This window comes from Bombus affinis, chromosome 2 (assembly GCF_024516045.1).
Source record: "Bombus affinis isolate iyBomAffi1 chromosome 2, iyBomAffi1.2, whole genome shotgun sequence".
Lineage (NCBI taxonomy): Eukaryota > Metazoa > Arthropoda > Insecta > Hymenoptera > Apidae > Bombus > Bombus affinis.
Genome location: NC_066345.1, coordinates 1,924,943 through 1,939,935, shown reverse-complemented (window position 1 = coordinate 1,939,935; position 14,993 = coordinate 1,924,943). Strand labels below are relative to the sequence as shown.

The 14,993-nt window shown below is 33.5% G+C and overlaps 2 protein-coding genes and 1 long non-coding RNA gene across 9 annotated transcripts in view; 2 read left to right on the top strand and 1 right to left on the bottom strand.

The window, feature by feature from the left end:
• Window positions 1–13,111, top strand: part of LOC126928391 (anosmin-1) — a 35,692-nt gene extending 22,581 nt beyond the window's left edge. For 3 of the 6 annotated variants that reach the window (XM_050744146.1, XM_050744154.1, XM_050744149.1), the window contains 3 exons: window positions 645–789; window positions 891–1,108; window positions 2,115–2,667. In XM_050744146.1, coding sequence (XP_050600103.1) covers window positions 645–789; window positions 891–1,108; window positions 2,115–2,348 — 597 coding nt within the window. In that variant the 3' untranslated portion in view covers window positions 2,349–2,667. Of the gene's footprint in view, window positions 1–644; window positions 790–890; window positions 1,109–2,114; window positions 2,668–5,346; window positions 5,706–12,469 lie in introns of those variants that run through there. The other 3 variants (XR_007716638.1, XM_050744160.1, XM_050744157.1) reach the window with 3 other exon arrangements.
• Window positions 2,059–14,905, bottom strand: LOC126928524 (carbonic anhydrase 6-like). 2 transcript variants are annotated; one of them, XM_050744190.1, is made up of 6 exons: window positions 14,842–14,905; window positions 11,061–11,111; window positions 9,842–9,997; window positions 7,387–7,610; window positions 4,024–4,257; window positions 2,059–3,680 (listed from the first exon to the last, which is right to left on the bottom strand). In XM_050744190.1, the coding sequence occupies exons 1-6, from the start codon at window positions 14,888–14,890 to the stop codon at window positions 3,492–3,494; spliced, it is 903 nt and encodes a 300-aa protein (XP_050600147.1). In that variant the 5' UTR covers window positions 14,891–14,905; the 3' UTR covers window positions 2,059–3,491. The 2 variants fall into 2 exon arrangements, with proteins under 2 accessions (XP_050600147.1, XP_050600148.1); XM_050744191.1 differs by lacking the exon at window positions 14,842–14,905 and adding an exon at window positions 13,354–13,521.
• LOC126928600 (uncharacterized) lies at window positions 9,992–11,325 on the top strand. Its single transcript, XR_007716836.1, has 2 exons — window positions 9,992–10,125; window positions 10,242–11,325. It is a non-coding gene; the product is annotated as an uncharacterized LOC126928600 (long non-coding RNA).
• Window positions 14,906–14,993: the final 88 nt, after the last annotated feature.

Below are 14,993 nucleotides of genomic sequence, written 5' to 3'. Positions count from 1 at the left end.
CGTAATTACAATACAAAAGTGTCATTACACGCTCTATACTTACCATTCTTTTAACATATGCACCTTTTTTTGTGTAAATTATGTGAAATATTAAAGCACAAGATAAAATTACTTCACTTTACGCTAAATTTTCCAATTCTTCGATAAATATACATTGGTTTACAAGTAAATATCACAAATTATTTATATTCTACTTTTTACTCTCAACTTGTTATTTATACCTACCTTTATATCTATTACTAGACTGAACATTTTTACACATATGCTTAGGCTCTATTCAGTCGTGTTCACAGAAATGTGAGTTTGTATAAATATATATTCACGGCCCATTTACCACGCATTAAACATAACTTCCTCCTAGTTGTCCACTTTCAATCTAAAACCTATTATTATATCTAAAACGATTCTTTCATAAATGTACGTTGACTTACAAATAACTACAGGATGGTTGATACGCAATATCTAGGGCTGTTGTACAACAGGGTGTGTGCTTCATAATATGTAGGACCGAATTGAAGAGTAGACAGACGGCCCGAAAAACAATGACAAATGTTCGTGACTTGGGCCCTGCGTATTATGATACACCCTATATATTCTCACTATAACTTGTAACGACAGTGATTTTCTTTTCCTTGCATTTTTAGGACAAAACGTGTTACGAACTGAAAAACTTGGAACTGAGGTGTCAGTACTTCCTTCAAGTGCAAGCTGTTGCACTGTACGGTGGCCGGCGATTGTTGTCGCGAAAAGCCTCGAAAGTTTTCAATAGCACCGATTACATGGCATACGGTAAGATGAAATTCCAGCCTGCTCTTCTTCCATCTGCTACTGGTATTTTTGTCGAGCCTAATAATTGGCATAACAAACGAAGAAGTGCCCTTTCATTGAAGCCGATTTGGGGAGGCGATCTCGCAGATGCGAGCGATACCACGGCGATCTTCATCTACGGCGAATGACTTGTCACTGCGGCGAGGTCAAGGTACGTTTGGTTTGGCCGATGAACCACGATGTAAAGGCGTACAACGTCTCCTGGAGAGAGGCATCCTGCTCAGCTTCGCAGGAAAAACTCATATCCCGTCGGAAGAAAACCTGGTGGAAACTTGTTCAGGTATTATATGTATACACCTCTGTTCATAAGTATCGGTATTAGTATTAACACTTGCCAGGTCTCTTCACGGAACGTGATAGCTGACCTAAATTATTTGGAAAATAATTAATCCGCTAGAATTTTGTATTCGTGCAAGATGACGATCCATTGATTATTTATTTATTTAGAAAAATTGTAGGAAAAAGTAACGAATTAATGAGTAGGTTTCTCATAAGTATCTGGACACTTTGATCGATTTGTAGTAATAGTATGTGTATTTTAGGTCAATTGGTAATTACAAGCGATGCTTACTACCTTTTCATGGAATCACCAGGATATAAATTTTTCATGTTAAAAAGCATAGGAATAATTTATTTCATTATTTACTGCGTATACCAATCTACATAGGTATGCATTACATGCATATACATATGTAAGTTAATGTTGTAATGTCGTAAGTCATTCGTAAGAGTTATAAGAACACAATAAATTAATAATTATCCGCATAATCGTGTTCAGAATCGTTTGATAGATTTTTATTCAGAAAATTTTTAATCGATTAAAAAGAAACAAATTTGAATCTGCCTCGGGGAATCAAAATTTATTAACAACGAAGGCAGAGAAATACCTATAACCGAGAAAAAAATTTAATTGTACTTTTTATAATCGATGAAATGTTTATTATCGAATAGAATATAAGAATTCTTTATGTAACAAGGTTACAAGCGAAATAATTACAAGTCTTAATAAGTTCTTAAAAATATCTTTGGTGCATCTTATCTTTCACAAGTGTCCTAATACTTATGAATAAGAGTATATATATTTACATATATTTATACTTAAATGTTGTGCGTTACTTTTTCATTTATTTATTGGTTTTTTTTCAATTATTTCTTTATTCTTTTATTTAATGTTCATAAATGCTGTATCTACTATACAGATACTACCGATGATCGTAGATACTATATAACTTGGATGCAATTTATTTATTTATTTATTAAGTTGTTTCAAACTTTATTGCTTTCAGACACCGCATCTTGAAATAAAACATCTTCAAAGTGAATGTACATACGACGTAAACGTACGAAATGTATTTAATAATATAAATAATGATGACAATGGTGCCAGTATAGAATTTGTTACCACTGGTTGTTCAAAGGAATCAGAAGAACAAAAAGACGGCAAGCTCTTACATAATAAAATAATCCAATGTAAAACCAAGTCGTCAAAGAGAAAACGACATTACGCTACTTATCTTTAGCAAAGTAGTTCCTTGCCATAAGTAAATATATATGATCACTATTTTTCGAAATTACGTATTCAAGTATACAAATAAACTTAATTAGTTCCTTAAATGCTTATGCTATGTACTCTTAATTAACCATAAAGAGGATAACGAATAAAATTTTAATTTTATAATCTTTATATTCTCCGAAAGAAGTATATGTGATAAAATGATTGTGACTGAATATTATCATTATTGGTGAAAGATTAGCCAGTTACCTACGTTATTGATGTGTCTAAATGCTACTCTAGCTGTTTTTTTTTCTTTTTTTTTTTTTTTTTTTTTTTTTTTGTTTTTGTTAAACATAAAATCATTTACAAAGATATACATTATGTACACATGTCGTTTGTCACATCACTAATTATATATAACGCGGTTGTATTATTCATTGTCATATGCTCTGCACATATAATGACTTGTTTCACTGACGCGTATATTTGTCACTAAATCTTACTTGTGTACACGTCGAACATTTACGACATAACTTTGTTACGAATATATTACGTGCATTATACGAAACATTTTGAAATTTCGTCATCGCTATAACGAGACACAACAGTCGTGATTATAATAGTAAAATATGAAACCATTCCGAAAATCCATATAAAAGTTACCGTATATTTAAGATTAAATCAGACGGACCACTTTAGAACTAAATCTTGTGTTACTTGTGAACAGTCATGAATCATTATGGAAACGCATAATAGTACTCATAATAATACGGATCAGTTTCCTTATTTGTTTAATTCGTCTTCCTCCTCCTTCGCTTCATCCAAACTCTCCTTTCCCCTATCTTGCCTCCTCTCATTATTACTATGTGCGAAGGATGAAGTGCAATCAACGCCCGAAGTGGGTCCCACATGTTCTCTTACGCTCTGTATTCATCGAAAGTTTCTCTAAAAGTGTCTTAGCTTTCACGAGCTACTGTACTGCATTTATCTCTCTTATGATTTTATAATCCTTTGATATATCATTAGCATAAAAAATATTATCCCATTATTATGCACGATATGAGTGAGATGCGACAAAATTTCTCGAATCGCTGAATGTCTGTCAACGGTATATCGATCATTTTATGCGATTAGATAATTCTAAATTCACAGGTGAAGTTAACTGGAATTATTTGAAATATAACAATTTGGTTAGTAATAGACCAAAGCACACGTTCAGTAAATTGCTCGAACGGATTGTCGCGGCAGAATATCCGTCCAAATGATGATAGACTGTCCTTTCTCCGACACTCTGCGTTGGTCTGTGATTGAAGATCAGTGTACCGTTGTTTGTTCCAACACTTCTAAAGATGTTTAACTGCAAACGAAGAAAATAAAGTAAAGACTCTACGGGATGTTGCATTTTAATATATATCTATATGCGAATCGCTCGCATATTTTGCCCTGGGTGTCGCGATAAATTGAAATCATCGTATTTAATTCTTGTAAAATATTATATCGTATTTGTGCAATTTTTTCTCACAATGTTATCTGTGTCGTCTACGTTCTTTAAACTTTGTCAGATCATGAAATTTATCTCGTTTTAGTCGTTCTAAAAAATTTAACAACGTGGCTCACTGATCATCACCGTGCCAGTCAACGTGTTAAACGTTCATTGTTAGATATATGTAAATAGTCATGAAATCGAAAAATAAATTTACCTGCTGCTCTGATAACGTAAGTTTTTCGGCAAGGATATACCACATGACAATTTCCTGGCATCCAGGAGTAGTTAATGATCCGTCATAATGGTAATATGTCGTATGATTTTTTGGTAAAAAGCGGTAAGGAATGATCTTGGTTCCCATCAAAGCCGTCGTTTTTCCGACTGCGTTAGATACTAATTGCACTGCTTCCAAAATTGGCATTATATCCAAATTGTCATCGCTATTTAACTGAAATGATATTTCACATACATACATGTTATGTAAATATCTACACGTCGCATCGATACAATTAATACATACATCTACAATAATAATTTTTCTATAAAGATCTCGAATGCTCGAGTATTAATTAAAATTTTATTCAAATAAATAGAGCTCGTGTAAACGAAGTTCTGTCGTAACTGCGATATAGATATTTTAGACATGTCAGACATGTTGCGTAAGATTATCAATCAAATTTATTATTAACAGAAATGAAAAATAGATATCGATTACAAATTATTCGGAAAATGAGTTGGCCAGATTATTCAATGCACATTATTCAGGTTTACATTCGCAGTGTGAGAAGATAGGATTCTTTTAAGGTATCGGATCTGATCATGAAGACTGATGTCAGCAGTGATGTGTTATGAATCACGATGGAGAACAGACACAGCGATCAGCGCCGATGCTTTGAGCTTCATCTGTTATGTCCAGAACATCGAGGCAGTCAAGGCGATCAATGACGATGACCAACATATCTTTATGTTAAAAAGCGTTCGATAGTAATCGTATCGATCCTGATAGATATCCATTTATTATCCGTCTATTAACTCGAATTTTAATTTAATATCAGAAAGAGCATAGACATCTCAAACGATAAATAGAACTTTCATGCAATTTCATGCCGTGGAACCTAACAGAAAATTCCATCCACTAATACATAAATGGACATTTTATACAGGTTCACCTATTATACAGGATGTCTCGCCTAACTTGATACATTAAATATATAGCGTTGCAGTGATTTCGATAAACAGCGTGTATTTTCAAATCGTCGATCTTCGACTTTCGTCTCAATAGAAAATACCATGTCATAAATGTCACGTCATGACGTGCATTTTATAGGCTGCTTCGCACGTCTGTCAACGATTGTCCGTTAATTTTTTTGACGTGGTTTTTATCCACAAGTTATGGACTGGAATTTTGTCTTGCCTCGTCTGCAAATTTTCCACGAAAGACAAATGCCGAACGACTGCAACGCGTGTCTGCGAACGATTGTCTATCGGTGTGGACTTGGCTTAACCCATACTACTAAATTTCTCTGTTCGTACACAGAAGCTTCACCTGCCACTCCGCCCTCGTTCGTCAATCGATTAAGCCAGTCGATTAAATTTGCATTTACACGAGGCGACTTGCTAAAATTTCTCACCAATCGACCGGTCTGTAGCTACCCTACCAGTAGCGAAGTCGGGAGAGGAAGCGGGACTCAAACGGAACCGAACGTGTAATCATCTGCCGTGGTCAATTCTAGACAGCGGCAAAGCAAGCGGAGAGCTGCACAATTGAAAAATGGCATCACTGATGTATGTATGTATGTATGTATCATTCACGATAAAATATCTCGTGTGAAACTTTCCTTGTTTTCCTGCCTCGGATCAAGACGAGCGTAAGCTGTGATGATGCATGATCGTCTTAGAAGTCTAGCCGATTAATTTCACTTTTTATCAATTTCTCAATTTCATTACGTAAATGTACGATCAATGTTCGATTCTCGAAAAACAAATCCCTTACTTGAATGAATTTATTTATTACAAGAAAATGGCATAAATAATTGCAAGATAAGTTTAGAAAACTTAAAAAAATATTAATGACTTAAACTACGTACTGCGATTTCGTGAATGGCGTTACCATTAAATGTTTATTTCATATCGTCGTAAGATATGTTATTCCTGAATATTTCTTCGTAATCTCATTTTATATCAGTCTTATCGAATCTATGCTATGTTATTCGTTACTAAAAACATGAAACCAATTGCTAGTGTTCTGACACAGAAAAATTAAAAAATATCGAACATACGAGAACGTTAAAAAAGATTTTCGACGAAAGAATTATGCAATTTATGATTATCACGATTACCATATTTCACGGAGCCTACATTTTAATACCAAACACACGATTTAGAGCCCCTTAGATCGATTTACACCTACAACGCTAAATGTAACTATATAGCGAAGATAAGAGGATGTTACTAACTAAGAATAAAAGGAGTAATCGGTGTACGGATGATAGAAGATGTCAGCATTCGATCAACGATAAGAAATTTAAAGTTGTCAAAGTGGTCGACGCATGCAATTTTTATAAACCTGTTGCTAATAATTTTGTAGTCGTGAGAAACATTCGAGAGAACTACGTCTAAATCAACGTAGCACAAATTGCACTTGTACAATGTTAATCTCCACTTGCAGTCGGTAGGCTATGAATTTAGTTGAGATGATCAATGGGTTGCATCAATGAACCAGATGACCCATCTGGTAAATGTTAACTGCACATGCGAAAATTGCTCGTTTTGAGATAGAACGCAACACATTACTGCCGCATATGCATCATTAATACTCTACGAAACATTGACCAGAGGGTGTCAGTTATGCATTGAAGATAATGAGCACTATTTTAAGTTAGCTCCGAAATATACAAATAAAATTCAATAGTACCTATCAGATTAAGTATACGACATAACGTTTGAGTTTACATACAAATATTTATTGATATACCGTGAAACAATTTAAAAAAATATTAAATCTATTTATATATCCGGTATAAACGAATAGATTACATCACAGAAGACATTAGATCATTCGATAACTAATAACTAATTCTTTTAATGTGTCTTACCTTTGTTCTATTCTAAACTCTCCTTTTCTTGAGAGTGTTTTAATTAAGCTCGATGAATTTGAAAATACTCTACAATACACTCAACGACAATATTAGCAGATCGTGAAAATGTTTCTACGATTACTCCTTAGAAGTTAATGTATGATTTTTTTGCCATTTTGAACATTGTCAGCAACAGAAACCAAAAACATATTGCACAGTCGGACTTGTTTTTTTCTATGTATAGGATGATCAAAAGTAAGCGTCTCGAGCATTATAGCGGGGATTCTACACTTTTCGAGTTGGTTGAATTAAGACGATGAGTCCACGATGATTCCTCCGAGACATCTGATACTCGTGACGGGTAGAGAACAAGGAATGGAACAAACACGGCCTTGATCTCTCGATCAAGACTAATTTTGCGACAAACATTTTTACAAATATACGTATTAGTGACAATACGTATTAGTAGAAAAGTATTAAAATTGCTCGAATCAACGTACCTCGAATAAGGTAGCAACTACGGCAATGCCATTTTTATGTTGTGATGCCATATTCGCGTTGCCATATTGTTCGTCATAATGAACAAAATGTAATTCTAATGCACCACGGATGCCATTTATGGTGTGTTCGGCGGGCCAGTGGAAGTGTAATTGCTCCAAGATATACGTGGATGGAAGATTTGCTCCTTCGAGATGAATTGGTGCACCGTACAATCGAATTTGTACTATAACAAAAGTTAAATAGAAAATAACGTACTTTTAAAGAAGGTTAATAAAATAAATCGTAAATGCAATTACTATTAATCAATGCATAATGCTTCTATATATATCATGATCATATAATTTCCAATAACAGATACGGAAAACCTAATATTTCATTGATCGAGAAAGTTTTTCTTAATCAATTTCGATACTGTTATTCGGTATACGTTAATTTTGCATGAAGCTGCAGACAAATAAAAAATTTTGTCGAACTTTTACAAATTTCGGGAGATTAATAATTTTTGTTACAAACGAAGAATATTAACGAAAGACTAGATAATTTTTATTGGTTGTATTAATTTGAGAAGAATTTAGATGTGGTATTTCATTATGTATCCACAGCCTGCATGTCTATCTGTCTATTGCATATAATAAAATGAAATCGAACGAACATTATACAAACAGTACATAAATTGGATTTTCGTGATTAAGAAATTACGTATAACTTTTATACTAATTATGGCACATTGGAATTTAAGTTTCAAGTACCAATGAGAGAAGATAGCATATATTTATTAATTAAAATTATATGTTCAAGTTGACAACGTAACATTTTGCAACTTTTCAAGTTGAAAATTAGGATTTATAAATAAGAAATGATTATTTACTAACATAAACATTAGAATTAAATAAACCTTACTTATTTACATTACGATATAAAACAATTAAAAGGTTAAGCTATATATAGCACGTACGGTGTATAGTTAATGTGTATATGTATAATATATAGTTAATTTATATGCCAGTTTAGAAAACACACGGAGCTGTACGACTTCAGAACACGCGCACGTATAACTGAAAGTACGCTTCAGCGTAGTTCGGATAATAGAAACGCGCTTACGAACTCGTACAACTGACTCTAAACAAACCCTGGTTCGTATAAACGAAGGGCGGATAGGTTCCGCTATAACAATAAAATCGATAAACTAAGCTTACTGAGATAACAAAATATTCACTGATTCTCGTGACTTCTTCACCTCGGTCAAAAAGATCGATCTCAGCCGATGTTCCTCGACCCAACATTCTTGGACCTCTCCATTTTATTCTCAATACCTATGATACTCCTACACATTCCGACACATATCTCTTCGCTTATGCCGATGACACTCGTGCTTCGCTCACGCTATCCTCTGCACGAACGTTTTGGCAGCAGCTGCGCTTCCGCAACGTAGAACCATCTCGATCTCATTTCCGAAGAACCATCGATAACCGAATAAATATGAACTCGCTGATATTCCAACACACCGTATTCTCCACTAACGCACGCCATTTCAATCGCACAGTTATCACCTTTCAGGACTCTCCAATTTCCACTTCAGACAATATTAAATATCTCGGTGTTTATATCGACACGCGGCTAACTTGAAAACCCCGTATCACGTTTCTTCGCAACAGATCGCATACGGTTAACAGGCATCTCTGGTGGTTAATGGGACGACACTCTAAATTAAACCAAGCGCTTAAGATTCTTATATGTAAAGCCACCATTAAGCCCACTTAAACTTATGCATGCCCCATTTGGGGCTCTGTCTCGGAAACTAACATCGATCAAATAGCCTCAGCTGAAATCCTCGTACTTCGATAGCTAACGAATAGCTTATACTGGTACTTATTCAGACAGGTATAAGATACTATACTGGATCTGCCAGTTGAACGCTTCATACGATTTCTAAATCGCCTAAATCCTGACACGATTCATACCATCTCGCACATATCCAACAAAAGACTCAAACCTAATCATCCTTTAGACATAATAGACAGAGAAACTCATCTTAAACCCTTCTTGCTACTCGCTTACGTAACCTTCGTATTGACTGCAACGACACAACCCGTACTAGAAGGAAATATGAGACATAATGTGTACAATTGTCATTGTAAATGTTCAAGCAACAACTCACAACGATAACTGACACTCAGACTTGTCTATAAAAGGGGAAACTCCGACAGGAGGGATACCGTCTCGTTACTTCGCTGGCTTTTGTTGCTCTCCCTGGTAGTAGCACTTTGGCCGATTCTTTTATTTTATTGCTTATAATTGAGGAAGGAACTCTTAGACACAATTTCATCGTCTCTTATCCTATTTTGCCTTATATTATACGGTATTATACGGTCAAGCCTCGAAATTTCTCTTGCTAATTATTTAACATTTAAATGTAACGTGAAAAAGTTTTGCTTACTTCTTTTCTTTACCTACCGGAATGGCCATTGTTCGTGATTTTACCGTTGAATCCAGTATCGTATCTTATGAATTTAAGTGGACCAAGATCGGTCTTAACGATATCTTCGATAGCAATATTTATCGGCGATTGCCTCTTTCCAGTCGTGCACAGGCCTGGCCAATGTTCCGGGCCTAAACAGAGGAAAACATAATACCATGAAGCCTTTGTCAGAAACAATAACATACCAGTTATATTTACTAAAATAGGCAATCACGGAATAAACATTACGTCAATCTGATAGAATATTATTTGTATATACGTATGTATCTAGGTGCAATATTTATTTAGTATGACCATCGAGTTGCTTTAAAACCGGAAAGCTTCGATCGAATTAATCCATTGTTTGTCCTGATTACATTATTTTTATATGTATAGTGTACAGATTGCAAGAAGAGGACAATTGACGAGACGGATACAATGACACAGAAAATATAAATGTTATATGCTCTGATTTACTGATGCTTTCTTATCTGCAAATAATTTTATCTATTGAACAGAATGGTCCAGTAATTCTGCATACATATACAGGATGTATCGCTATAATCGATCAACACGAATGTTTCATAAACTATACGTTATACGAAAAAGGGTTTCAAATAAAATTTGTTTTGTTTCTTAGGGAACGTCTTATGAGGATCGGCAGATTTGTTTAGCCGGAGGTGTTTTCAGAATCTCAAGGTAACCATTGTTTTTTAAATGGAACTATACGTGTTTTCACGTGGCGAAAATTGAATTGAATCGAGTTGAATGGTAACACCATTCGAAGCAGCTGTCAATTTTTTATAAAAAAAAAAGTATCAAGATATCAATTTAAGAGACATTTCAGTCTTAATTTCATCATATAAAGATAAAAGCACAGTGTTATCTTTTCTTATCTTTAATACGATAAGTTTTACAAGATTAAATATCTTTTAAATTCATCAATTTTCGACCCAAGAACCTTCATATTCTTTTACAGAAAATTAAACAATGCATCGAACGATGTATACAAAAATGTATAGTTCTACCGAAAAAAAACAAAGGTCGTCTTGAGATGTCGAATGCCATCATAAGATGTTGCCGTTTAAACAAAGTAAGTTTTATTCTAAACACTTTTTCCAATAACATACAGTATAGGACATATCTGCGTGGATCGATTGAAACGAAACACCCCTTATAAGTACGATTAATTTGTTTAAGATTAAAAATAATTACCATGATCACCCGAATATGACCAATCATCGGACGCAGTTACTTCGTATAAACCTGAAACAAGAGAAACTTTTCAGTTAAAGATTTGAGTGCAGTGCGATCTCCTCTACGTGAAGCTGGAAAAAGAACATCTTCAATTATGACTCAAGTAGACAAATCGACGGTTAATCGAATAAAATATTATAACATTTAACATATAATATATAGCATTTGTGTGTGTTAATTTGTATACATTTCGAATAAAAAATGCTAACACATAGATAGATAATCATGCAAAAATTTGGTTGCTAACTTCAGTTTAGGTTATAGATTTCGATTATAGATTCGATAACTAATACTGTAATTCTGCAAGCACTATTATATTTCTATGAAAATTGTTTAAATCGCAGAAACAGAAAGTAACATCTTCCTATATGTTGTAGAATAAAATAGGAAAATAATCTCGAATGGAACACTTGTTTTTGCGATGTTCTATGCAGTGCGAACCGTATACAATTACAATTATAGGATTTCATCGATACGTAAATGAAAGTCCGGAAACCAATGATTGAGAACATGAGGCGAATTATTAACGTGCTACATCCTACTGTACATCGAACTGTACGAAGAAGGGTAGTCAGCGCAATACAACTATCACACGAGACGTGTTACACTATCGTAACACTAACATTTCATTGACACGATGACTAAAATTTTTCTTTTGAAAAACAATGTTGTATGTATATATGTATACTGACTCATTAAACTATCTATTAGATTTATTAATATAACGAACAGCTGACTGTTTACGTACTTGAAGTAATCGGACAGTAAGCTGCATTCGTATCTTTAAATGATTACGGAAATACCAAAGTTTCCAAGATAATACTGCAATCCAGTAAACCGATTATAATATAGATTATAAATTACAACAAAGAAAGTAGTAACAAGTTATAGCAAACGTTTTCTAACTAGCTGTAATTTATGTTCTATAAGGAAGAATGTCTCTTGCAACAAGTTACAACACACTGAAGATAAAACTGCACACGTACGAATCACTATGCAAAACACTGAATAAGAATGGTTAATAAATTCAACCGAAATGTATAAAGCAAGATGTTTTTGCAAATTTATGTTTTTATGTATAATATTTTTTTACATACTATAAATATCCGTTTTTCCCATTAAATATTATAACAGATATTGTACTTTGTATATTTCATATGTTTCTGTATATTACGTGTATTTCATGCATCTTGGTATTTTTCCTACAAACGCAGAAAAATCTGCAATCTACATATAAGTTAATGTGTATGGATCATTATAGTCATTACCACTATACATTACCATTTTGTTAGCAAATAAATAATCCAAAGGTACGCAAATTTTAATAGAAATTCTCAAGAATAAAAACACATACTTCTGTTTTTCAGGTATATACACGGTCCTCCTGATATGTCTCCTGTGAAATTTGTTCGTCTATCCGCGTTGGGAGTTCATCACCCAATAAATTCGATAAGTAATGCGTGCGGCAGGAAATAAAATTAACCTCATTGACCGTTGACTAAACAGAACATCAGAGAAATAAGTGTGGTTTCCCATTAATGAGATATCAGGGTGGAAAACAGCACCGAAAATTCTGAGAAAACTTGAACGATGGTTTCGTACGTCCTAAATTGACACTCAATCGACCCTCAAAGGAATGTCGCTGCTTTTAAATTGGCGCTTTTACATACGGCTGATGAAGAATTCAAATGAATTCTAATGAGTATAACGTAAGCTTCCGGTTATTAAAGTTCCATTACACTGTTTTTATCAGTTTTTGCTGATTGCTGTCGAGTCTCTTTTATAAATCGCAAACACATAATAGCGCCGACACAATCACACTTTAAGCTTATACGATGACATTTTTACTTATTTGCCAGACTTAAAAGTTTCATTGGATTATCGTTCTTCATCCACTACTTAATTACTATACAATACTTGACGAATATTATCTTCACGTTATTATACAAACTATTCTTTTATTCGATTCGATTTCACCCAGACTTGACTTTACGAATAAAATAGATTTTCTCCCTTTTATAAAAAGCTCGTGCACCTTAACTAATTTTGACGTTTCCTGTTTTCTTCCTATATACGATAAATTTGTAATTTAAATCACGGTTAAATCAGATTTTATATTATAACTTTTTATATTAAATTTGTATATTGTAAAAATATAATGTCAAAACCAAATACGCTGCAGAAGAAATGTACTTTCCTCTAATGTGTTAAATGAAGCTTTGTTTTAGTTAGCAAGCAATTCTCCTCTTACCTATGATAGTTGTAAAAATTATGTACAAGTTCTTCATCGCAAAAATGATATTTAGAACTGTCAGAAGTTGCGATTACTCGATGACACGAACGTGACAGCGATGAGCCTACAACTGGTGTACACGACGTTAATCTAGCTAGATAGCCCCGAGATTACACGAGGCCCTACTACCTATATGACATTTACTTTCTGCATTGTACTAAGCATTGTGATTGCTCCGTGTGCGCACGCTAATTAACCCCTATTTGTATAAAAAATAACTGGCAACCAATTAAAAATTTTACTATAAGCTGCTCGTCACCTTTGTCCTTCCCTAAATTATACATAATAAATACGTAATAAATGGCACTTATTTCAAATTATTCAAGTTGGAGACAATTAAATATAGGGATTAAAATATCATTAACACTTGTGGCTTTCAAAAAATAGAACACATGAACTGTAACGATGCTTCTAGTACTTTGCTATTTCTATTTCCAATCGTAGTTTACTTTTCAACTGGAAGTAATCACGAAACAACTTCATTTAAATTTCTGTGAATGAGAGAATGCTTTGGTACGGTGGAACACGAGCAACTTGGAGCCGCTTATTTTCAGAGTGGTGTAAACCCAGCTTCCGTTGAAATATCCAAGTGTTTGGCTTTCTTTCCATCGATCGAAGAATCCTGATAAGGTCTACTTAATTTGTTCGCGCCTCTATCTGTTTAAGTAGATGTAAGTTCATTATACAAATGGCTTTTTTCAGAATTAATTAGATCAATATCATTTTTCAGGGTCGTAAATGGGCGTACACCACCTTCAAAATTCACTAATTTGTGAAACTGTGAATTATACGATTAGTTAAATTTTAATTATTTGGAATTTATGTTTAATGCTTTGATCCACTTTTGTTTATAAATCTCTGTACGTTACTTAAATATAAATAGAATAAAACTAAATGAATAAAAATTACTATAATATTATTATATTGGCTCGCAGTGAGCGTACGTGTATCACTATCTGATTCTAATGTTAGTGCAAGGTTATCTATCGAGGATTCAAGATATCAACAATATGTAATATTTTCTTCAATCTTAGATTTACACTTCGATACGATCCGATATAAATGCAAAACTACTGATTATTCAATAATACTCTAAATGTAATAATAACCACATTTAATTACAACAATTTAATTTGATTATAATAATAACGATTTAAAAAAATATATAGCAATAATTTACGGGTATATTAACGAATCGCATTTAATTAAGCAACTTGTCCCTATGTGTTCACATCTGTTTCAAAGTAAATGCAAACAGAAACTTTGACAACATTACCGGAGATTTTATATATATATTTCGTATCCTTTCGTAGAGAATGATTTTCATTTCACTAATAATAACTATACTTTTTTGTTAAAACTGAGTCCTTTTACGAATAATCCTCAAATGCAGTGCAGTCACCTTATTGTTATAATCGTACTTTGTTAAAACTGGTATCAATTTACCTGAACGGTGGAGAAATGCCAACAAAAATATAAAATATCTGATATTCATTTTAAACGTATATATATATATATATATATATATACACACACAAACACACACAAAACAGAATTGTCGTTTTTGTTGAACGATACAACTTAGACAACAATTTCCG